We start from the raw sequence: 26,829 nt of genomic DNA, 5'->3' as shown, positions 1-26,829 counted from the left end.
ATGCCTGCTAGCAAATGCCCCAACTATATAATGGAAAACCCACCAGAATGGTTCATCAAATGCATCACCAAACACCTTGCATATATGCTCTCAAAAGGACAATTCCTAAAAGGTAAAGGTGAAATCGTACTCGCTCCAGTCCCTAAGAATGCAACTAACAAGATCAGTAATCTCACAAACTACAGACCAGTGGCCTCAATACCACTGCTGACCAAAACAATGGAGGACCTGGTAGTACAACAACTAATGGAATACATGACAAAATTCTCAATCCTTCATAAATCCCAATCAGGGTTCAGACCACAACACAGTACTGAAACGGACATAACAACCCTGATAACGAAGTTCAGGAGCTTAATGAGCCAAGATTAGAATATACTATTACTACAATTCAATATGTCAAGTGCGTTTGGCCTTGTAGATCATGCAACACTAATGATTCTGCTTGATTACATGGGAATCAGCAGGATAGTGGCTGCATGGTTCGATGGCTTCTTAAGGACCAGATCCTACATAGTAAAGATGTCCAACCAGTTATCAGCCTCCTGGACCACTGAGTGTGGGGTACCACAGGGCTCCCCAATATCTCCTATACTGTTCAATGTAATGACGGTTCCACTCGGGGGGAAAAAACTGGAACTAATGGGTTTCTGCTCATACATATACGCAGATGATGTCACTATTTGCATACCATTCAAAAGCAGTGGCACAGAAATACTGGACAAAGCCAAAACAGGTCCCAACCTCATGGAAAACTGGGCAGCAACATTCAAACTAAATAGGGACGAAACAAAATTCCTGGTTCTATCAAGTCCACACAACCCCGCATCACACCAAACCATCACAATCAACAGTCAAACGTACAAAATCAAAATACAGCTAAAAATACTGGGCATTATCCTTGGCATACATCTATCACTGGTCAATCAAACATCAGCAGTAACAGCAAAATGGTTCAGAACACTATGGAAATTGAGAATGATCAGAGACTATTTTCCAAGACAATCATTCCAGATAATAGTACAATTGTTGATACTATCACAATTAGACTATTGTAATACAGTATACGTAGGGTGTAAGGAAAACACACTAAAATCACTACAAACCGTCCAAAACATGGCAACACAACTAATATTTAAGAAGTCGAAATTCAAAAGAGCCACTCCGCTGCTCGAAATACTACACTTGTTGCCAATGAGGGCAGGATTAATCTTCAAAGCATGCACCATCATCTACAAAGTATCATTCAGTATGTCACCTAAGTATATGCTAGATGTGATTGAACTATTCCTGAGAAATGCAAGCCCAGAAACCAGAGGCTACCTGCTTCTTCACCTACCCAACTGCAGAAACATAACCTACAAAACTACCTACATGGCTATATTTAGTTACCTGGGTTCCAAATGGTGGAACTCAATACCAGAGATCACAAGAAGCATCACCAACTATCTCCAATTCAGGAAAGAACTGAAAACATACCTCTTTAAAAAAATTCTACAACTAAGTAACTAAGCCACCGAAGATCGTTCTGCTTCCTAATAGTAAACCATCAGTGTTAGTCGATTCCTAATCGTTAGTCGCTTCCTGAATATAAATCATTATTGTAACTGCCACCAGAAGGCAAACTGTAAACAATCATTATAATTTCAACCAGAATGTAAATTGTAAGTCACTTTGAACCGAAACTTGTTTTTGGATAACGAGATACAAGAATGCATAAATAAATAAGTTGGTGAAAGCACTCACATTGTGATCAAGATGCGTACTTCTTACTTTTACTGAGGGAGCTGGAAAAGTCTTTGAAAATTGTTCTCTATGAAGAGAACTGTAGTGTTCCAGTCACATGATTATCAGATTGTCCAATCACATATATATAATGGTAGCTAAATAAGATTGATCCAAAAAAAGGTGTCATCCAGACCAGTCCAGAACCAGTGGGTTGTATCTGTTATCCATTGCTGGAGACTGAGAAAGAAAGTAGTTCTTTATGACTCACCTAGGGTTACCATATGGCTCCAGAAAAAGGAGGACGGATTGAGCCAGCCGGGTTTTACTTCCATTGCTTTCCCAATGGAAATAAAACCCGGCTGGCTCAATCCGTCCTCCTTTTTCTGGAGCCATATGGTAACCCTAGACTCACCCCTTAAGGGTATCGTGAGCCATAGAATGTTCTATATTTTTCTCTGTCTGTAAGCAGATGGTGAATGGACCATGTGGCCTGGTCCTTGGTGCTTATCGCAGAGCTCCTGAACCAGTTGGTAACTTTGTACCAGTAGAGCAGGAGGTTCCTAATAGGCAAGTGTATACTCCTTTCAATATGTTGGAAGCTTGTCTGAAGCCAAGGTGACATTCAGTAATGCTGATTTCCCCCCCCTCCCCCTCTCTCTGCACTACAGTTTAAGGGGTTGAAGCTACAGGCTTTCATACTGCTTTCTGTGTGTGACAGACTGTTTACACTATTGTTTGAGGTACTGTCTTATCTTGTGAGGTAAGTTCTGCCTTTCCTCTACTTTTTTCTGGAAAACTTTTATTTTCTTCACGTACTTAATTTTGCTACTTTTTGGGAAGCTCTCCTCTTTGGAGTCCCCTGTATTGTTTCATAGTTAATCTTTCCAAATACTAAAGACACCAGCCTCATTTGGCATGTTGTTATGGCAGCTCTCTTGTATCTTCTAGCAAGCTTTAAAAAAAAAAAAAAAGTTAGCCTTTTAGCAGTCCACTGTTTGACTAGCCAGCTATGTATATATATATATATATGTATATATATATATATATATATATATATATATATAGCTTCTGAACACAAGCCTGTGCTATGCCACTTATTATTCAGAGTTTGGAATCGAGTTGTTTATCACAGCTGAAGACTTCAGTTATAGTTCAGTTATAGCAGAGAGATACTCTTCACCTTGGAAACTCGACTAACTCTCAGGTTTGCTTAGCACTGTTTTCAGCTGGGAAAGTCAGCCATGTTGCACAGTTGGTCAATTTACCCATATTTTCAGCTTTAAAAAAAAATCATCAGTTGTGTTTCTAGGCTTAAGAAACAAGATCTATTCGCAACTGTACAATTGTTTAGCTCCAAGTAAAACTGTACAATTTTACTTGGAGCTAAACATTCAGCTGTCATTTCAGTTGTGTTTTTCACTCTGCTCACCTCAGCTCTATTTCCAGGCTGTACGAGTCAGCTGTTTGGTGAGCAGGAACTGGTCTTTAATTCCTAGGCCTCAGGAATTAGGAGTTGTGATGAAGTTGAATTAAAAAAAAAACAAACCAAGGATTCAGTTGTTGCATGTTAGCTGTATAGTACAGCTCTTAAATTCACCTATGCTCACCTGCATAGGTTGCAGATGTTATGTGTCTGAGGAACTGATGTGCTTGGCGGATATTCATTTAAGTTGTATAGAATGATTAAGGAAATCCTTCTGTGCTTTCGGCTGGACATGGTTCCTATATATCGCACTTTCAGGAAGCTTGGGAAGCCAGCTATGGTTGCATTTCAGGCAAACTACCCCTGCTAACGTCATGCCATCTCTCAGCTTTTTCTTCTACACATGCAGCATTGCTTATATCACACAGTTGTACCAGCCAGATAAGTTAGATGACTGCTACACCTAGCTGTATTGCTATCCTGCAGCAACACTTGCACCAGCCATCTGTATGGTATGCCTGCAGACAGTATACAGTTCTGTGATGTAGATCCAGCAGCCGATTATATAACAATGCTGAGGCAACCAACTACATGCTACTCTTACATCTCCTACTTGTATGATGGCAGAAGCCAACTGACAGCCTTAGCTGCAGTACCCAGTATGGCACAGATGTGGCACACAGCTGGATGGCATGGATATAGCAGACCTCTTTATAATATGTTTGTATTAGACGCCTCTATGGCATAGATACAGCAAATGGCTGCATGGCATGCATAAATACAGCGTGGCATGGACACAGCAGAATGGCTGTATGGCATGCATATGAATAGATTTTTATGGTTTTGATATTTTCTTTAAAATAAAAAAATAGAGGATAAAAAGGCATCAGCTACAGAATGACAAGGGAAATGGGACTTGATATACCGCCTTTCTGTGGTTTTTGCAACTACATTCAAAGCGGTTTACATAGTATATTCAGGTACTTATTTTGTACCAGGGGCAATGGGGGGTTAAGTGACTTGCCCAGAGTCACAAGGAGCTGCAGTGGGAATCGAATTCAGTTCCTCAGGTTCAAAGTCCACTGCACTAACCACTAGGTTACTCCTCCACTGCAGCCATAATCATTCTGAATACTATAGTGTCTTGAACTTCAGATCAATCATCGGCCAAAAACGTCCTACATTTTATACATCTTATATTCTCAGTTTCAAAACTGCCACTTATACATGGACTTAAATACTGTCTTTGAAACTCTTTTATCATGCAGTGCAAACAGAAGCTTTAAATATCCACTTAACTTCATTTAGCTTCAGGAAGATCCCAACTGGAACCCATTTCACCATACAACAGGCTTCGTCAGGGGAACAACTCACACTTTCATCTGTATGAAAAGACATGTCGGGAAACTCAAACTATGCAGAGTCCGCATACGTGTATGAGTGAACATAGATATTGTTTACATCATTGGAAGAAAGGTGCCCCTCTAGTCGCCCACAGCATGCCGATTCAAAACAAGTTTTGAGGACTTCCAGTGTCATGCTGTGGATCAGATTGTTCCTAACATCAGAGGTGGCGATTGGGGTAAGAAATTGTTACATTGTGAGCAACGGTGGAGCTATCTATTGCAGTCCATGGAACCTAAAGGTCTGAATGAAGCCATGCAGTGGTCTGTGTGTTTATCGTTTTAGATCACTTTCTCTGTTTTTTTGAAGATTCCTGTGCTTGCATAGTTTTTGTAAAATTTCACTGCTAATAAAGTTTGTTGATATTACAATGACATCATTGTTGGCATGTTGAATATATCACGGCGCCATTTTTGATTTGTTGTCTTTGCCTAACAGTGCAGTGTGAGTTTTACAGCATTGTGAGTTTTGCAGCATTGTACAAGTAAGTCCATATTTGCCTTGAGTTGTATTTTTATTTTATTTACACTCTTTTTTGCTATTGAGTTTCCTGACATGCTGTTGCACTAAATTTGCATGGAGGTTTTTTTTTTGTTGTTGTTGTTCTTGGTCATTTTTGCATAGAGCATTACTGTATGGCATGCATACCACAATCAACTCTCTACTTTAGAGACAGTGTCTACAGCATAGATTCTGCTGACAGCTCTATGGTATAGATACAGTACATAGCTGTATGGAGCTCATATAGCTGTGTGGCATAGTTCTAGCTGCCAGGTGGTACAGCACAGCTCCTGGAGCCAAATATCTTGCACAACTGCAGTGGCCACCTTTATGGCATAGTTACAGCAGATGACTTTTTTTCCTCAGTTTCAGCAGCTAGCTGTGTGGCTGTCCTTCAACAGCGGGATATACATTATGGCTGCAGCAGTGCCCTATACTGCAGTTGCACTGTCTGGCTGTATGGCACAACTGCAGTGGCTTCCTGAGTGACTTATCTGCAACAGTCACCTGAATAGCATAATTGCAGGAGCCAGCTACGTTGACCAAGCTGCAGCAGGCCACTGTTTTCAGCTGTTGCAGCCATCTTTGACACAGCTGCAGTACCCAGCTCTATGGTACATCCACTTGTAGGATACAGCTGTGTCAGACAGGTTAATGGCGTGACTACAGCAGCCACATTTTAATTAGTTATTCACTTATTTAGCCCACTCTCCTGATAATGCCCAGAACAAGTTACAAAATTACGTACATAATAAAATAACTAATAGAAATATAATATACTTAAACGCGTGAAACCATTCTTCCCAAGGGCAACTTTCCGCAACCTGATACAATCAATGGTACTAAGCCATGCTGACTGTTGCAATGGACTTTATGCAGGATGTAAATAACTACTCATAAAGAAACTACAGACTGCTCAAAACACAGCAGCCAGGCTTATATTTGGTAAACCTCGATTCGACAGCGCCAAACCCCTACGACAAAAACTGCACTGGCTCCCAATCAAAGAACATATTACTTTCAAAATCTGCACCCTAGTCCACAAGATTATCTATGGTAAAGCTCCGAGTTACATGGCTGATCTCATAGACCTACCAACCAGAAACACAATTAGAACATCACGAACATACCTAAATCTTCACCACCCTAGCTGCAAGGGACTCAAGTACAAGTCAATTTACGGATCCAGCTTCTCCTATATAAACACACAACTATGGAACGCATTACCAAAAGCCATTAAGACAACGCAGGATCACCTCAACTTCCAGAAATCGCTAAAGACCGATCTGTTCAAAAAGGCATACCTTACTGATCCAACTTAAGTGCCTGAACTCAGCAACACAACGAAACCAAAACCTGCAATGAACAATTTATTACCCTTCTTGTCTTGATTCTCTAATGTGTCTGTAACAACATCATTCTTTATCTGTTTCATCACTGGAGGTGGCTAACACCTCACGGTACTATGTAAGCCACATTGAGCCTGCAAATAGGTGGGAAAATGTGGGGTACAAATGCAACAAATTAAATAAAAACATAAAAAACAACTAGTACTATAATCATCTTAAAAATCCCAGAAACCCACAGAACCTTGGTCATAGAAAATCAAGAAAACAGGAAGGTTTTAGTAACTCTTTGAAACATCATTAAATCATCACTCAGTCTGCATGACAAAAGGATGGTATTCCATAAATGAAAAGCCATAGAATAGGAATATGCATGAAAATGGGTACATTCAAGCTGAAGGTATCTGGCAGGGGGAAGGGAAAAACGTCTCGCTAAGCACAAAGGATGATTAGAAACATAGATTGCCAATTTCTTCAAAAAGTATGTAGGCACCATCCCATGAAAAATCGTAAATGCTAAGACCAACAATTTAAAGAACAACGTTTGGCAACAGGGAACCAATGCAAGGAAAAGAGGATAGATGTAATATTCCAGAGTTTGTCAAAAGTTGAACAGCTGCATTTTGCACATGTTGATGTCTCAAGTCTTTTAGCTGGTAAACTTACAAACAACGCGTTGCAGTAATCAATGTGAGAAATCATGTAGGCATAGACAAGTTAGGCAAAAGCAGGCATAGTAAAATAGGAGCGAATCCTGCAAAGATCATGAGGATAATAGAAGGAAGAACTGACTGCTCATGAAGTATGACTTTAAAAAAAATAGCCCTGCATCCAGTTCAATTCCTAAACTTCATACTTGATATTTAGGTCTATCCCACATCAAAACAGAGCAAGGATGAGGAAATATATAACTGAATATCATCTATTAATATGAATACCATGGCTGAAAGCAATGTTAATTGCAGGTCTTAAATAAAGATTAAAAAATAAGGGTGATAAAAGAGCACCCTAGAGAACTCCAAACCACAAAGTCTAAGGATTAGAAAGCTCAGAGCCTACAAGAACATGCTGACACCTGTCCTCCAAAAAGGATCTAAACTATAATAAAGCTGTATTGCAAATACCAATTCCAGATAACCTATTTAATAGAATGGTTCAAAGTATCAAAAGTAGAGCGTAGGTCTAATTAAATCAAAATAACATCAGACCCCTTGTCTAGATATTTCTAGCAATCAACAATATCCATAAAAAACTGTCTGTGTAATGAAATTTCCTAAAACCTGACAAAGTCAAAATGCACACCCAGTTCTTGTCAGGTTCTCAGGTTCAGAGCCCACGGGGACGGGCTCTGGAGCAAACGTGAGCCCTTGGGCTGCTGACGAGGAGCGACAGCAGCAGGCAAAACCCACCAACCAACACTGGGCTAGCACACCGGCATGGGCAAGGACTGCAGGCACCACCCAGCGAGCCGGAACACATGGACTGGAACCCCCTGGACTGGAGGACACCGGACTGGTCCACACTGGACCGGAACACACTGGACTGGAGTACACCGGACTGGTCCACACCGGACTGGAACACACCAGACTGGAACACACTGGACTGGAGTACACCGGACTGGTCCGGACTGGACTGGAACACCCCGGACTGGAGCACACTGGACCGGAACACTCTGGACTGGAGTACACCGGACTGGTCCGCACAGCTTCACCTGCACTTAGCCACTGACCCCCCAGGAGTTGAGCTCCTGGGTTCGAGCGGCTGGCAGGACTTACCGGATACAGGATAACACAGGGACCAGGATACTAGAACAAGCTTGAAACAGGAGTGCTCCTAGGTACTGAACTAACAGATGTGCCCCTACGCAACAAACTAACAGGGGTGCACCTAAGCGCTACACTAACAGAAGTGCTCCTAACAGAAACCCAACAGAAGTGCTCCTAAGCACTAAACTAATAAAAGGACTTCCTAAGCCCTAAACTAACAGAAGTACTATTAATAGCACCACTAGGATAAGCTGGGGAGCCACAGGGAAAGAGCAGGGAACCTAAACACATAAACTAACACAGGTGCCTCCAAAGCACCAGACATAGAGGTGCTTCCAAAGCACCAAACAAAGAAGTGCTTCCAAAGCACCAGACACAGAAGTGCTTCTAACGCACCAAAAGGGAAAGCAGGGGAGCCACAAGGGAAAAGCAGGGAAGCAAAACACAAGTCACCAGTGCACACTGCACCAACACTAACCTGGACCTAAAGCAAAACGCAAACGTTGCAAAGGCCCTGAAAGGAAGAACACCACTTCCTTATCAAGGCCCTGCCTGATGATGTCACAACTACCAGACCCAGGCAGCCAGCATGCTGAAACACAGAAAGGCTTAACCCACACAGCTGCAGTATAGTGAAGCAATTAGAGTTGTGCTGGGAACAGCCAGCACACAGAGACAGAACTAACTCAGGCAACCCACCCAGGTGCAGTATAGTGAAGCAATTAGAGTCATGCTGCTGGAAGCAGACAGCACAGAGAGACAGAGCTAGCTCAGAAAGGACAGACAGAAGAAACAGAAGCCAGCTAAGAAGCTGACCACCAGAAATAAGGTACGTCTGGGAGGGGTCACGGCCACAATCGTGACAGTTCTTCAATAAAATCAAGCAATTAAGTTAGCACAACTTTTTCTAAAATCTTAGATAAAAAAGGCAAATTGGAAAGGTATGTGAAATTTCCTGGTGTACTTGAATCTAATCTAGGACTTATCTGTCTCAATCACCTATAGGAAACAGAATGAACCCACCATCTATATGGTACCATCTATATGGTACAGCTTTCCAAATCACTATAATGCACACTTGTACCAGCAATATGTACTCTACTCGTCCACAGCAGAATGGATGACTCACACCAGTCTGCTGTTTAACCCATCCACACCAGTTACGTGTATTGCAAAGAACATCAGATCTGTACAGGTTTAGTGACTGTGTGAATTATCTGTTTGGTAAACCTGTCTCTATTGTACAGTGGCATTAACCAGCAAAGTGACTTGTATTTGGGGTCTCCGGTATATTGGTAACTTCGGTTCTTACGAAGTTTAGCACACTCACTCCTTTTTCTTTCCTACTTGGTGTTCCCTGGCTGTCAAAAGAAGGACTATATTCTTCTTAGAGGTGTACTACGTTTCTTATCTGCTGCAGTGTGCTGTCTCATCATTATTTCTCCCAGATGCTGTACTCTGATGGCACCCTGGTTACTGCTGTTCACAGTTTCCAGGCTTGTAGATAATTTCTTCCCTATCCATGGTCTTGGTTCTAACCTTTCAACCTCTATATCTGAATAGGGCAGTCTTTGTGCTTAGTCTAAGGGGTTAATGCTCTCTTCTCATTGCCTACCCATTTTTGCTTTAAGGATGGTGTTTATAACTGTCTACTGGCAGTTTTTCTTCCTGATTATGGAACTCTTGATACAAGGGAACCTCCCATTATTGTTCAGGTTTTGCATTTACCATTTTTCTTCCACTGTCTTCTTCAGTAGTGGAAAGGCATTTCAGTTGAAGATACCATATCCTTACTTTTGTTTTCATTGTCCTTAGGCTGTGCCTTACGGAGATCTGTTGGGAGGAACTTATTTATTTATTTCATTTGTACCCCACATTTTCCCACCTATTTGCAGGCTCAACGTCAACATAACCTCTGTCTCTTGACAATTTTAATAATAATAATCTTAGGCATTCTACCTTGTGCTGTCCAGTAATTGTCTCTTGATGCTCATTTTCTTTATGGACCTCCGGTTCCTACATCAGATTAATATACTACATAATTCCAGATTTCAAGGAATTACAGATTTCACCTTTTCTTGCTTTCTTTATTGTTTTGATCCTTTGGTCCCACCCTTTTTGGGTACTGCTATGCTACATCCCACTGGTTCTGGACTGGTCTGGTATGGATAGAAAGTAAGGAAAATTGTCTTAGCTAATAATTTTCTTTCCTTTAGTCATTCCAGCCAAGTCCAGCCCAGAAATCCCCCCTGATTGATTTTATTTCCCCTATGAGGGTGTTGTTTTTCCTATTTTTCTTTTTTTGCTTGCAGATTTCATACCTTTTGTTTTTCAGTATTCTTCAATGTGTACAGTTTTTCACACCTCCTGATTTCAGTGAAATATCTGAATATCAGAGTATATGCTTTCATTGTTACTTGTATGATGTTATATTTTTTATTGCCTATTCCATATTGAGCAGCAGTTTGTTAATGAGCACCTTTGATTGGTTATTTCAAATACTGATCATTCTATGGCTGCATGATACTCAAGAGATGAATTACAAAGAACTACTTTCTTTCTCTGTCTCCACTTGCTGGTTGACAAACACAACCCATTAGATCTGGACTGGTGTGGTGGGTCTAAAGGAAAGAAAACTATCAGTTAAGACATAATGTTTCCATAATTTCTAAAATCACCTTAACTGCACAGAGGTGCTAGTGGAAATGGCTACTGTTTGACTTTTTGTATTTATAAAATAATCCAATTTCACTCCTAAAGTAACCTGCATTTCAAAAGGAAGAACAGATTTGCTGATATGCAAATATATCTCATGCTTATTCATTGTGGATATCCTGAAAATCTGACTGGCTGTGTGTGCCCTGGGAGCTGGGTTGAGAAACATACTACATTTACTCACATATAACATTACAGATTTTGTGGAGGGGGGGGTGAGAGGGGTTAAGCTTACATTTTATTGACCTTGATCCAATTTTTATGGCAGTCACAGTTTTAATAACTCCCTCATTGCTTTGTGGAGTCCTGAGCCTATGAGAAAATAACACTGAATATTTTTAGCAAATAAGCAGATAATTTCCCATAGCTAATTCAAATAGATGTTAAAGAGCTTGGCAACAGTATTGACCTTTGCAGCATTTCATAAGTGAAGGCCCACAGAGAGGGTAAGGCATTCTGAGTGATCACTTACTGAGGGTTTTCTACCAAAAAAAAAAAAAAGACTACTAAGCCAGTCTAGTGCTAATCTGTCTGTACCTGTGCCTTTTAGTAGGGCTCATAAAACTGTATATCCCAAAGCTAGATCTAAAACCACATTGAAAACTGTCTAACCCATCTGCCGTTCCTAAATATTTGAAACTTAGACATCATCTTATTCGATAATCCCGCTTTAAAAAGAAATATTTGAAAATGGTCTGTGATTTTCAGGGTTGTTTATCTCTAGATGAGGCTCTTTTAGAAGGGGACGAATTACTACCTGGGTGATCTTAATAGAATTTCCTCTTTATGTAAGAGAGATCTAAATAATGGGCTCTCTTTTTTGGTTCTGTTAAGTAGTATATTTTACCATAACGTAGAGGATATATCATTTTAAACTTGCTTTGCTTTTGATATTGAAAGGTTTATTGTCAGTAACCCTTTTTTTGTCTCCTTTCAAGTTGTAGATGGTCCACACTCTCTCCACAGTTCCCAAGGGTTGATGGTGGACGCTGCTGTGGATGAAACCTCTTTTCTTCCTTGTCCTCCAAATGAACCAGAAGAGAGTGAGGTTTGCGAGGAAGCTGCTACTTCAAGCTTGGAAAAAAAGCTTCAAGATGAGCTCAGCTATCATCAGCATGGCAGCCGCCTGGACCAGCTAGAAAACCAGAAAATCAACGTGGCCAATGAAAGAAGCCGAAGAGTATTTCATGAGATGGCTCCAGTAAATCCTGCTTCTGCAATGAGTCAGGAGTTGCATATGAGAGTCCCATTCAACCAGCATGAAGATAGAATATCCAGAAGTGTCCCCATTTATAAAGTGCCAGATTTAAAAGAGGAAGAGTTGTCTCACCAACGTCCACATAATTCAGAAAATTTGGGCATAAGTTATAGTACAGGTGACGTTTCCAGAACTAGGAATGAACCAAGAGGTGTCTCAGAGACAGTAGGAAACATGCATGAGTTCACATCTAGGATGGCTGGCATGTCTAGCATTCCTAAACATCCAGTCCCTGAGTCAACAGCAGGAGCACAGTCATACAAACAGACTCTGCCAGCTGAACCAGGTATACCACTCTTTTCTTGTCTTAAGTAAAATACTTTATTACTACTGAAAATAACTAGAGCAAACCTGTGACCATCTCTGGGAAAAGGTGACTAAAGTCACGAGAAACAAATAATTAGGTTTTAATGATTTCTGTTAGAGCAACCAATTTTTTTTTATTTTATTCATACAAAAAGATAGGGTTTGGACTGTTGTATAAACAAAATTACTGAAGTTCAAACATGTAATTTTTTCAGACTGCTTATGGACTCATGACCTGAAAAACTGGCCATTCTCAACATTTTGGATCTGCTACTTTAGTCGTTTTTTTTTTCTCAGAGATGGGCACATTTGAGCTCTTGTGATGTACTATATTCCTTTTATACCAATATAACTACACCACAACTGTAGTTGCTTCCAATTCAAGCTTTAAATCTTTTATTTGTATATGACCATCAGAGGTGGACTTCCTTGAGAGACGAATCTCTCATTTGTACAGGACGTAGGTGACACACCTAGTTCGTCATAGGTCCATGATGAATTTTTATAAATTTTTTTCTTTTAAATCTTTTTTGTCAGTTGTCACTTTTATAACTTCCTTAGAACAAACTGCATTTTCTACTTTTTTCCATACTTATCTTTTCTGTTTTTGTCAGGGATCTGTGTCCCCTTGTCTTGATATATAAATGGGGGTTAGTGTGCTGACACGTGTTTCGCCTATACTGTTTCAAGGCAAACCCTACAAATACAAAATATCCACTCATTATAGCTAATCTAAATTGCTTTAAAAATATATCAAAATGTTGATTCCCCCCCCACCCCCCCCCCCCCCATGTCCACATACTTTAAATCTTTTAATGTGGACTTAACTCTCTGCTGTGCATTCAAAAATGGCCACGGTGTATTTTTTGAATGCTCTTTAATAAAACCAACAGTCATGTGATCTAATTCAACTACCAATCCTGGTTCTCAGTCATACTAACGTCATCTATTCTATTTCTTTATTTAACACCTGTGGTTCCACTGAATTCAATTTATATATCCAATACTGTCATCAGTTTAAACAACCTACTTTTTTACTCCTTCCTAGAGAGTATTGCCATTGTTCAGTTGCCTGTGCCAAGCAACCTACTGGTAGGACGTTGTCTTATCCTCTTTCAACAGAGGTGACTGCTCATAACCTCCAACCATTGGATGCTATGTATCATACAGCACGGTTACACTCTGCATTAGGAAAAAGATCTCCTGATCACCCACCAAGAGAGTTTTTGTTTCAGTTCCCTCCAAAAAATATAGTACTTTGAGAGGAGCTCTCTACCCTCCTCCAGCATAAAGCCATAGAGCCAGTTCCTCCGCCAGAGAGGGGCTGAGGATTTTACTGCAAGTACTTTCTCATACCAAAAATATGGGAGGAGTATGACCAGTTCTCATTCTGTGAGATTTAAACAAGTTCCTACTCAAAAGAAAAAATTCACATGGTTTCTCTGAGATCACTGCTTCCCATGATGCAACTCAATAACTGGCTTTGCTCTCTAGATCTGAATGAGGCATACACACACATACCTATTTTCCCTGTGCACAGAAAGTTCTTCATTTTGCTGGGGGACTCTGAATTATCAGTACAAAGTCTTGCCGTTCAGCTTTGCTTCAGTCCTGCAAGTCTTCACAAAGTGCCAAATAGTGGTAGCAGCAACACTCTGCAGGTGGAGCATACATGTCTTCCCTTACCTCAAAGACTGGTTAATCAAGTCAGCCTCCCAAGAATCAGCACAAACTTCAATTCAGTCCACCATAAGGCTCCCAGAACTCGGTTTTGTGATAAATTACCCCAACTCGCATGTTCAGTCTATTCAAATCTTACAGTTCATTGGGGCTCTCATGGACACTACTCAGGGTCGAGCCATCCTCCCTCAACTAAGAGCAAACATAATGCATCTCTCCGCTCAGGTTTCCAAATACACCCAGTTAACGGCTCATTAGATGCTCTGCAAACTCAGTCATATGGCTTCAACAATCCATGTAATACCATTGGCTCGATTCCACTTCTGAATTCCTCAGTGGACACTTCTCTCAGTGCTCCCAAGCCACTGGACTGCTCTTGACCCGTATTCAAGTTAAACAACAGCTACGCCACTCTCTGGTGGTGGATGGTGTCCCAGAATGTCAACAGGGGACGTCCTTTCATCCCCTTCCATATAACAAAGTCCTCACCACTGATGCCTCCATGGTAGTTTGGGGTGCTGATCTAAATGATATCAATCTCCTGGAGTTGCAAGCAGTCTGGAGTAGAGGTGTGCACGGGAACGGGGTTTGCGGGGATCCCGCGGAGTGCGCGGGAATCCCGTAGGTTTCCCCCCTGGTCAGCGGGAGTGCCGCGGGAACGGAGCCCTGATCGGCAGGAGTGCCGCGGGGATGGAACGGTACATGCGGGATTCCTGTGGGGATAGAGGCCGCAGCCAAAAAATTGCGGCCGGCAAAAAAAAGGCCGGCCAAAAAAAAAAAATCTGGCAAAAAAAAGGCCAGCCAAAAAAAAAGGCCGCACAAAAATTGCAGCCGGCCGGAAAAAAAAAAGGCCGCACAAAATCCGGCAACCCGCACACGGCATGAAAAAGACGCAGCGAGTCACAGAAAGGGGCAGCAGAAGATTCAAACTTCAAACAAAGCGTGGTTACATGAAGATTCAAAAAGAATGTCTGCTGCTGGTTCGCCCCTTCTTTTAGTGGGCGGAAACACCAAGCTCTCCTCCAATGAGGCGCCACTCAGAGTCAGAGAGCAGGAGAATGAAATTTCTCGTCTTTTTTGCCAGCCAGTTGGACTTTGTTAATGATGTCATACTGCTGAGACAGCAGGCTCCAGCCAGTGGCAGACTCTGACCATGCTTAGAATCAGACTCGTCATCAGTGCTGTAGGAGGAGAGAGAGGAGGACAGCAGGAGGAGGAGGACTTCTCTCAGAGGTAGCAGGAGCAGATCAGCTGTGTCACAGAGGAGAGAGGGAGGGAGCAGGACGGAGCAACTGGCACTGAAGGAGAGAGAACTGGAAGGCAGCAGAAGTTCAGCAGCTGTGGTACTGTGACCAGAGCCAGACCAGAAGAGAAGGGGCAGTGAGTACTACTAGTGACTGTGAGTGAGTGACTGAATCATCCACAGAAGAGAACTGCACAGAGGTGAGCTCAGCTAACTACTTTTATTTTTTATATGTATAGGCAGTTTATTTCTCTCATGGTGGGAACTGGCTGTTTGTGAGCTGTTTTACTGCAGCTAAAGCATTAGCATACCCACTTGTTTCTTTTGTTGAGGGCATTGTGCTGTTTGGGTGACCAATAATTCTCTCTATTTCAGTGTAGAAAAAACTTCAGTTTGTTTTATGTATTTATTGGCCTTTTTCTAAGATTCAGTATATTAATGAGTGAAGAAGTATTTTTTGTGTCAAAAGTGTTGGGCTACTTTCTGGAATGAATCGGGCTAGAAAATGTTTCGCCATATGGCAACACTGGCCCTCAGATCATGGAAAGAGAAAAGGCTGGCCCAACCCAACCCCTCCACCATGGTCTTTCATGATGGCATTTTGTTCAGTACAATAGTAAATACATTTTTATTTTTATTTCTTTTATGTTGTATCGTTTTATAGAGGCTGTCACTCGGTAGGTATGGCAACAGAAAAGAAAGCCGGCATTCAAAAACTTATTGATTCAAACAGCGACCGTATTTCATATACAAAAAATAAGGGTAAGAGTGGAGTATGGAATCTCTTTAAATCAGTATTGATCAATGCCAAAGAAGTGCCTTTTGTGCTTTGTTCGAGATGCAAGACAGTTCTCTCTTGGAGATCACGTGATGGCACCAATGGCTTATGGGCTCACAAGGACTACTGTGCAAACCGTATGCTAGCAACAAAGATTACAGCTATACCAGGCTTTTTTCTGTCAAGTAATGCCAACAAAGTACCTGCAAGCATCAAATCTGAAGTGGCAGACAGTGTGGTCACCATGTGTGCAACAGATGTGAGGCCTTTTTCTATTGTTGAAGGAGATGGATTCAGGAATTTAGCATCAAAGCTCATCTCTATTGGTGCTAAATATGGGAACGTTGACCTGGACCAAGTCATGCCCTGTGGGTACTACTTACTACTACTACTACTTATCATTTATATAGCGCTACAAGGCATACGCAGCGTTGTACACCATACACAAAGACAGTCCCTGCTCAAAGAGCTTACAATCTAGATAAGACAGTACATCTTCTCCTGCTGCCTGCCTACTTGACCCCAGTGGGTCAACTGTGTCTCGTCATCTTGGTGTTGAGAGAGAGAAGATCACACTCATTGACAAGCTAACTTTGGTGCCACATTTTGGTGTGACAACTGACCTCTGGACACACAAACAAAGCAACCACAGCTACATAACTGTGACTGTACAGTATATTGATAACTGGCAAACTGAATCGTGTATCTTGGCTACTCGATTACTGGATGAAAATCATACCTCAGAAAATATAAAACTGACAGTGAAGTCGATTCTGGACGAGTTTTGTGTTCAACATCAAGACAATGTGTTCACTACAGACAATGCCAATAAGATGAAGGCTGCCTTTCGAAAAGACACGTGGCTTGGATGCTCGTGTCATAAGCTAAATCTTGTTTTGTCACATGGACTACAACAGCAGACAAGTTCGTATGGCACTGGTTTGCCACCTGAGGTTGCCCAACTTATTGACACTTCGAAAGAACTAGTGACATTGGCAAAAAGAACAAAAATTAACAATCAGCTAGTAACAACACTTAAACAATGTGTAGTAACACGATGGAACAGTATGCTGTTAACACTGAAATCAGTGGCAACAAATTTTTCAGATCTCCATACTCTGAGTGCTGAGCCAGGTTTTAATAGAAATTTGTTTCGTCTGCTGGCTCATATCAGTGAAGACTTATTGGCTGATGTCATTCAAGTTTTGGAACCAGTTGAAGTGGCCACAAAATGCCTCTCTACTGACAAAAGTCCTTCATTGCATCTGATGTTACCTACCAAAATAAAGCTTCAAAAACATTTCACTGAAAAGGCTTCTGACAGTACCATCATCTCACAACTAAAAAAACATCTACTTAACATGCTGAATAAATACTTCACAATTCATCATTTGCATTGTACCGTTGCTTTGCTGGATCCACGTTTTAAAAACAACTTTGGAACATTAGCACCAATTGAATATGCACAGGCACTGTCCAGCTTGAAAGAGATGGTAGATAGACTGCCAGCAGCAGACATTTCACTTCCAGATGACTCGTCTGTCTTGCAGCAACCCAATAAAAAGATGAAACTAGAGGAACATTTCTTGGAAGACCTCTATTCTTCTTCTTCATCTTCAAATATATCTGAGGTATGTATATATTTTCTTTTGTTAGCTATTTCAATATGTTCTATCTATTTGTAATGACAATACTACTGTCATTGCAAAATATGCCTTCACACAATCACATTCAAAACAATACCATCTGCTTTTTCACAGGTGGATGCATACATGACTACCACTGACGGAAATACTGATGACATCTTGTCTTACTGGAAGTCAAAAACAACTAAGTGGAAATTTTTTTCTAGAATTGCCAGACGAGTCCTTGGAGTGCCTGCTGCCAGCACATCATCCGAACGGTCATTTTCATCAGCTGGGCGTGTTCTTGAGGATAGATGATCACAGCTAGGACCACACACTGTTGATGGACTTCTGCTTCTGAGTGGACTAAAGAAATAACTGCCAAATATTCCTGACTGGTTTGGGTCCTTTTACTTGATGGATGTTTGCATTTTGTATTTTCATTACAACTCAATAAAGACTAATTAAAATTCAGAAATACATACTTCCTTTTTTTATGGGGACGGGCGGGGACGGAGGAGATTACTCACGGGGATGGGTGGGGACGGGTTAGATTCTGGGGGGGGATGAGCGGGGACAGGTTTGATTCTGGCGGGGATGGGTCGCATTTGTGTCCCTGAGCAACTCTCTAGTCTGGAGTGCCCTCAAAACTTTCCAAGACCGCATACTCGATCAGAGACAACCAGGTTCTGTTCTATTACCTGAACAGACAAGGAGGTACAGGTTCTTACCATCTCTGCTGACAAGGAATCCAGTTATGCAGTTGGGCAGCTTCTCAAGACATCTCTATAGGAGCTGTTTACCTAGCCGGCAAACAGAATGCTCTAGCAGAGAAATTGAGCAGAGCCTGTAGCTTGTTGAATATTCCAGCAGTGGGGAACCTCAACGATAGACCTATTTGCTTCTCTTCAGAACAGCAATCTTCCCCACTTTTGTTCCAGACTGTGTGCTCCCAACCGTGTAGCACCAGATGCCTTCTTGCTCCAAGGGACCATGATCCTAATTTCTCCTTACTGGCCACATCAAATTTGATTCCTTCTTCTCCTAGAGTTATCGTCCCAGGAACCATTGAGGTTAGATTCTTTTCCAACCCTAATAACATAGAACAAGGGATCTCTCCTCCTCCAGACCCCCCCTACTCTAGCCCCGATGGCTTGTTTTTTGATGATATAGACTTGCATTCCTTAAACCTCCCAGAAGGAGTCTGTAGAATACTGTTGGCCTCTAGAAAACCTTCTAAGCAGAAATGTTATGGTTTCAAGTAACATAGTAAATGATGGCAGATAAAGACCTGTACGGTCCATCCAGTCTGCCCAACAAGATAAACTCATTTTACATGGTATTTGATATTCTATACCCGAGTTTGATTTGTCCTTGCCATTCTCATGGCACAGACCATAGAAGTCTGCCCAGCACTCTTCTTGTACTAAAGGTTCTGAAGCTAACGTCGAAGCCCCTTAAAATTTACACTCTAGCCCATCCATATGTATTCAGCCACGATCAGGGCACAGAGCATAAGAGTCCGCCCAGCACTGGTTTTACTCTCCAATTACCGGCGTCACCACCCAGTCTCCGCTAAGATTCCATAAATCCATTCCTTCAAAACAGCATTCCTGTGTGTTCATCCCACGCATGTTTGAATTCCATTACCGTTTTCATCTTCACCACCTCCCGCAGGAGGGCATTCCACATATCCACCACCCTCTCTGTGAAAAAATACTTCCTGACATTACTCCTGAGTCTGCCCCCCTTCAACCTCAATCCATGTCCTCTAGTTCTACTGCCTTCCCGTCTCCAGTAAAGGTTTGTTTGAGGATTAATACCTTTCAAATATTTGAATGACTGTATCATATCACCCCTGTTTCTCCTTTCCTCCAAGGTATGCATGTTCAGGTCGGCAAGTCTCTCCTTGTATGGCTTGCAATGTAAATCCCATACCATTTTCGTAGCTTTTCTGTGCACTGCTTCCAGTCTTTTTACATCCTTAGCCAGATACGGCCTCCAAAACTGAACACAATACTCCAAGTGGGGCCTCACCAACGACTTGTAGAGGGGCATCAACACCTCCTTTCTTATGCTGGTTATACCCCTCTCTATGCAGCCTAGCATCCTTCTGGCCACAGCCATGGCCTTGTCACATTGTTTCTTCACCTTTAGATCCTCAGACACCAACACCCCAGGTCTCTTCCTGAGTCGAGCTTACTAATCTCTCCTCTCCTGTCTAGTATCTCTCTTTTAGGTTTCTGCACTCCAAGTGCATCACTCTACACTTCTTGGCATTAAATTTTAACTGCCAGCCCTCGACCATTCTTCTAATGTCCGGCGATCCCTTCTCATTGTTTCTACTCCCTCCAGGGCACCCACTCTTGGCTATTTTCGTGGCATCTGCAAAAAGGCAAACCTTTCCTTCCAACCCTTCAGCAATATCTCCCACAAATATATTAAACAGAATAGGTCTCAGCACCGACCCCTGAGGAACTCCACTGCTCACCTTCCTTTTCTCCAAGCGGATTCCATTTACCACCACCCTCTACCACCTGTCGGCCAACCAGTTTCCTATCCAGTTTACCACTTTCGATCCTAAGTTCAACCCTTTCAGCTTATTCACAAGTTTTCTGTGGGGGACCGTATCAAAGGCTTTGCTGAAATCCAAGTAGATTACATCTAGCGCATGTCCTTCATCCAGTTGTTTGGTCACCCAGTCAAAGAAGTCAATAAGATTCATTTGGCAGGATTTTCCTTTGATAAAGCCATGTTGCCTCGGGTCCTGTGACCCATTGGCTTCTAGAAAGTTAACTATCCTTCCTTTCAGCAGCAACTCCATTATTTTTCCTCTAGCGCATGTCCTTCATCCAGTTGTTTGGTCACCCAGTCAAAGAAGTCAATAAGATTTGTTTGGCAGGATTTTCCTTTGATAAAGCCATGTTGCCTCGGGTCCTGTGACCCATTGGCTTCTAGAAAGTTAACTATCCTTCCTTTCAGCAGCAACTCCATTATTTTTCCTACTACCGACGTGAGACTTACCGGTCTGTAGTTTCCCACATCTTCCCTGTCTCCACTTTTGTGGAGAAGGGACCACATCCGCTCGTCTCCAATCTCACGGTACCTCTCCCGTCTCTAAAGATCTACTAATTAAATGTTTGAGGTCCCGCCAGGACCTCTCTGAGCTCCCTCAGTATCCTGGGATGTATCCCATCCGGCCCCATAGCTTTGACCACCTTCAGATTCTCAAGCTGTTTATAAACTCTTTCTTGCGTAAATGGTGCAGTATCCACTGCATTTCCAGATGCTCCCTCAGCAGCCAACCGCGGTCCTTCTCCAGGATTTTCCTCCGTAAACACCGAAAAGAAATAATTAGCACGTTCACTTTATCTTCATCGCTCTCCACATAGCCATTCTCATTATCTTTCAGTCTTGCAGTTCCATTCCTATCCTTCTTCCTTTCTCCAATATATCTGAAAAAGGTCGTCATCTCTCTTTACATCTTTAGCCATTTTTTCCTCCGCTCTCGCTTTCGCTAGCCGTGCTTCTTTGAGTTTAATCTGATAATGTTTTCCGTGATCCTCTCGTTGCGTTCTTTTCTATTTCTTGAACAAAGCATCTTTTGCTGTTATTTTTTCAGCTACTTGTTTGGAGAACCATATAGGCTTCCAGCTTCTCTTATTTTTGTTTACTTTCCTCACACAAAGATCAGTCGCCATATTTATAGCAGCCATTAGCTTGGACCACTGTTTTTCCACATCTACACCTTCCCACGCAAACAGCTCCTTCTTCAGGTATTCCCCCATTTTATCAAAATCAGTACGTCTGAAATCTAGTACTTTGAGTTTTGTGCATCCACACTGCGCCTTCACCCTTATATCAAACCATGCGGTGTGATGATCACTATTACATAGGTGGGCACCCACCCGGATATTGGAAACACTTCCTTCATTTGTGAACGCTAAATACAGCATCGACCCTTCCCTCATGGGTTCCGTCGCCATTTGTCTGAGCAAGGCACTTTGACAGGCATCCACAATCTCCCTACTTCTTTCCGATTCTGCAGACAGGACGTTCCAAACCACATCAGACAAACTGAAATCTCCCAACAGTAGAACCTCCCCTTTCATACCAATCTTTTGAATATCTTCTATCAGATCTTTGTCTAACTTCTCCGTTTGTGCCGGAGGTCTGTAGATAACCCCCATGTGGATACAGGTTCAGTCCTTTCTTTTCAGTACGATACATAAAGCTTCTTCCTTTCCCCAGGTTCCCCGCATTTCAGCCGCTCTGATATTCTCTCTCACATACAGCACCACTCCTCCACCTCTTCGGCCCTCTCTATCCTTCCTAAAAAGATTATAGCCTGGTATGGTTACATCCCATTCATGGGAATCGTTGAACCATGTCTCTGTAATAGCAACAATATCCAAGTTTTCTTCAAACATCAGGGCTTGCAAGTCTTGAACCTTTTTACTTAGATTACAAGCATTTGTGCTCATTGCTTTCCACGTGTTTAGTGAGTTTAGGTGGTTTTCTATATTTACATGACCTTTCCCTCTGCCATCATGTTTATTCTGGGGGTGACTTTCTGAAATCCCTTGCTTCCTTTTATCATCCCCACCCTCTAGTTTAAATATCTAGGAACATGCTGTCTGAATTTCTCCCCAAGGATCCTTTTTTCCCGTCACCGAAAGATGTAGCCCATCATTACAGTACAGCCTGTTATTTTTCCACCTATTATTTTATTTATTTTATTTTTGTTACATTTATGTGTCAACATTTTTATTGATGACAACACAGTACAAAACATTCCATTCTGGCCTGAACAAAAAGGCCAACATCAAAAACTACAGTCAAACTAAGTGATAAGATCCGTCATCAAACATTTTACCAATTTTTCGCCCCACCCCCTGCTCTTCCCCTCTCCCCCTCCCCAACACGTTTATGTTTCAACTGTTTTTGTATATGGGTCAACCAAAGGTGTACAACCATTAAACTCCTATACATTTTGTCAGTACTTTTAGCATACATTGGTGTAAGCCGTATAAAGTCTACAATCAACAAAGTTTTTCATGTTTTCTTCCCCCCCACCCCCAGTCCTTTATTTTTGTTACATTTGTACCCCGCGCTTTCCCACTCATGGCAGGCTCAATGCGGCTTACATGGGGCAATGGAGGGTTAAGTGACTTGCCCAGAGTCACAAGGAGCTGCCTGTGACTGAAGTGGGACTCAAACTCAGTTCCCCAGGACCAAAGTCCACCACCCTAACCACTAGGCCACTCCTCCACTCCACTCCCTGTGCTCCTTTGTATTTAAAACCTTCTTTACACCAAGACTCAAGCCACTTATTGAATTCCACTCTTTTGCATAGTCTTTCCTCTCCCTTCCCCCACGTAGGAATTACTTCAAAGAAAGCCACAGTCCAAACCAAAGATTTCAGCCCCTCCCCAAGCTTCCGGAACGCTCTCTGTGCTGTAAACTTGTTATTGTTGGCCAGGTCATTTGTCCCCAGGTGAATTACAACATCAGTGTTTGAAGCCTTACTCTCTTCTTGGATCACTTTCAGTATTTGGTCTGTACATCTTGTATCTGAGAAAATTTTCCCTCTGGTGTAGAGCCAGAGCATTTGACCCTGCTAGGTGCTGTCTTCAAACCCTTATGGAGTACCTCCTCCATGTTTCTGTTTTTGGCCTCAAAACTAACTTAGAGTACACATGTGTCACATTAGTTCTTTTTATTCTAGAGTTGATAATAAGCCAATTTCCATTCATCCCTTGATAGTTGGATTCATGAAAGCTTTATTTTATACCAAACCTTCTATCAAACTATCTCTGGTGGCAAGGATTCTCAATGTCATCCTCACAGCTGTCATGAAACCTCCATTTGAACCACTCCATTCCTGTTGATGTATAAAATATTCTTCATAGCACATACTTCTGCCAGAAGTGTAAGCAAATTTCAAGCCCTTCTAGTACACCCACTTTGCACCAGGTTCTATCAGGACAGGGTTGTTCGCCGAACCCACACAAAATTCCTCCCTAAAGTAGTATCAGAATTTCACCTCAATCAGTCCATTGTACTTCCTGTCTTCTTCCCCAAGCCACACTCTTATCCTGGAGAACCAGCACTGCATACCTTTGACTGAAAGGGTGCTCTAATGTATTATCTGGAGTGTACAAAACCTCATAGGAAGTCCTCCCAGCTTTTTGTATCCTTCAACCCTAACATATTAGAGATTCCCATTACCAAATGTACTCTCTAATTGGCTGGTTGACTGTATCGCCTACACATATGCTCAGGCTGGGCTGACCCTTCATGGCCATGTCACTGCTCAAAATATTTATTTATTTTATTTAAAAAAAATCTATAGACACCTATAAACTAGGTGGTTTCCAGTTATGAATACACAATTAAAATATAATCAAAATAAGAAGAAAAATTACAAACTTAACAAGCTAAAAAATATTGATCTCTGTTACATCACACTATGTCACATGTTATGTTATGTTACATAGCACTGCTTCAAAAATATGCTGTTACAAATATGAGTCTTTAAGGATTTTTTAAACTGCGTCAAACTGCCACAAAGGAGAAGTTGGTCAGGAAGTGTATTCCATAACAAACTTGCTGCCAACACAAAGGCCGTAGCCCCTGTATCAGCATAATGTAATTGATTCACAGCATCCATTGAAAGTCTCGTAGCTTTTTCTGATCTCAGAACCCATTGTGGCTGATAGACAAAGCTTCCTTCATATAACATGGGGCAGTCTGATAAACAAGTGTTAACATCTTCAATTGAATCCTTTGCAACATATGTAACCATTCTCCAAGGACAAACAGGCTGCTTGTTCTCACATGTGGGTTGACATCCGCGTCGGCCCAGAAATCGGCATTTTGCAAGCAAAATATAAACAAAGTTTTGCCAGAGTCTTCTGGCGCATGCGCGGACTGATTTCCCACCCGTCACGTGAGCACGTCTCATCAGTTTTCTTTTCTCCGCGTTGAGATGCAGTAGGATTTTATCTGCACTCCTCTCAGGCCCAGGAAAGAGTCTTTGCGAGTTTTTTCACTTTTTTGTTCTAAATTTTCTTTATTTTACTTCAATTGTTTAAAAAAAACCAAAAACTTCCTGTAGTGTCTGTCAGATTTTTTTCACTTTTTAAAGTTCCCTTTGTTTTTTCGACGCAGCCAGGTTGTTCCCTTATTTTTTGTACCCCTTTTTCTATTAACAGGCACAATCGCATCGCGTCTTTTGATTTCGCCGAAGCCGTTTTTCCTTCCATGTCATCGAAGACACCCAGCGGCTTCAAACGTACTCGGTGCAACCAGACCATCTCAGGTACTGATACCCACGCCTGGTGTATCCAGTGCCTTGGGCCCGACCATAGCCTAGCCGCTTGTAGTCTGTGTCTTCGTATGAAGAAACGGACCCTAGCGTCTCGAGAAGCCCAACAAGAAAAGCTTTTTGGAGCTCGATCCGGTCCTTCAACATTGACATCAACATTGGTACCAAGGTCGGTGGCGTCTACTTCGAGGGAAGCATCGACGTCGGGAGCAGAGTTAATGGCTGCTGAAAGACCAACTTGCGCTGGGAGCAGTGAGGCATCAAGTAGGTCTCCGCTTGCCTCGAGGCCTCTTGTTCTGCAGGCACCCCGGGACCGACCTTCGTCGGACCCGGCCCCGAGGAAACGTGAGGATTCCACGTCCTCATCGGTACCGAGGAGTCTCAATGACGGGCATCCAACGTAGGCAAAGAAGCACTGTCATTGTTCTCCTTCGACACACGGTGCCGGGAGCTCCGGGGTGTTGAAGGAATCGGCACCCGAGAAGCATCGGTGCTGAGAGGATCGCTCCCCCTCTATACAGGAGGTGCCGATGCGTCGGTCTTCTGGCAGCCCGGTACCTGCTCCTGAGCCTCGACAGATTCTGCCACCAGCTCCTTTACCGACCCCACAGCCTTGTCCGACGACGGCTCTTGAGCACATCAGGGCCCTGCATCCAGAGCTTCTAGAAGGATTGCTGCACCAGTCTGCTTCGGTGTCAGGGGTGCTTGCGCCTTCCGTGGCACCTGCGGCATTGGCTTCAACTGCCACCCAGGTCGACTCCCCTTCAACATCGGTGGAGGAAGCTTCACCGCGGTCCAGGCGGGCGTCGACTTCTCTGCACCGCCATCGAGGACGTCGTTCCTCAGCGTCGAGACAGGCTCAGTTTCAGAGTGCTCTGAGAGATGTCTTGTCCGATACTGAAGATGAGCGTTCGTGGGAGGAAGAGGTACTTTTCTTCTGACAAGTCCTATAGGATTCCCTCTGAACCTTCCCCTCCACCAGAAAGGAGACTTTCTCCACCGGAGAGTCTATCCTTTATCTCCTTTGTCAGGGAAATGGCTGCAGCTATTCCCTTTCCTGTGGAGGTTGAGGATGAGCACAGGGCTGAGATGCTCGAGGTCCTGGATTATCCTTCTCTGCCTAGAGAGGCGGCAATGGATCCTTTGCATAACGTACTGAAGGAAGTCCTTGTGCAAAACTGGTCGTTCCCTCTGTCTAATCCCGTGATCCTGAAAAAAGCTGAATCCCAATATCGGATCCACGGTGAACCTGGATTGATGAGGTCTCAGCTACCTCACAATTCCATGGTGGTGGACTCCGCCCTCAAAAGAGCCAAGAGCACTAGGGACTATGCCTCAGCGCCCCCAGGCAGAGAATCTAGAACCTTGGACTCTATTGGGAGGAAGACGTATCAGGCCGCTATGCTTTCCGCCAAGATCCAGACATACCAGCTCTTCACGAGAGTCCATTTGCGGAACTCGGTGAGGCAATTGTCCAGCTTGGTTGATGCACTCCCTCCGGAGCAGGCCGAGCCTATTCGCCAGGTTGTCAGGCAGCAAAAGCATGTCTTAAATTCCTGGCAAGGGGTACATATGACACTTTTGATGAAGCATCTAGGATCGCTGCTCAAGGTATAATGATGCTCAGACTCTCATGGCTGCGTGTCTCTGACTTGGATCATTCGGTCCAGCAGCGGATGGCAGATGTTCTTTGCCGGGGGGGATAACCTTTTTGGTGAGAAAGTAG

General features: G+C 42.6%; 1 protein-coding gene across 2 annotated transcripts in view; it reads left to right on the top strand.

The window, feature by feature from the left end:
* RIPK1 (receptor interacting serine/threonine kinase 1) overlaps nt 1-26,829 on the top strand; it is a 273,536-nt gene that overhangs the window by 163,601 nt on the left and 83,106 nt on the right. For both annotated transcript variants that reach the window (XM_030210928.1, XM_030210923.1), the window contains one exon: nt 11,822-12,427. In XM_030210928.1, coding sequence (XP_030066788.1) covers nt 11,822-12,427 — 606 coding nt within the window. The remainder of the gene's footprint in view (nt 1-11,821; nt 12,428-26,829) is intronic.

This window comes from Microcaecilia unicolor, chromosome 1 (assembly GCF_901765095.1).
Source record: "Microcaecilia unicolor chromosome 1, aMicUni1.1, whole genome shotgun sequence".
In the NCBI taxonomy this organism is placed as follows: domain Eukaryota; kingdom Metazoa; phylum Chordata; class Amphibia; order Gymnophiona; family Siphonopidae; genus Microcaecilia; species Microcaecilia unicolor.
The sequence above is the reverse complement of the archived record's forward strand: the minus strand, read 5'-3'. Positions and strand labels throughout refer to the sequence as shown.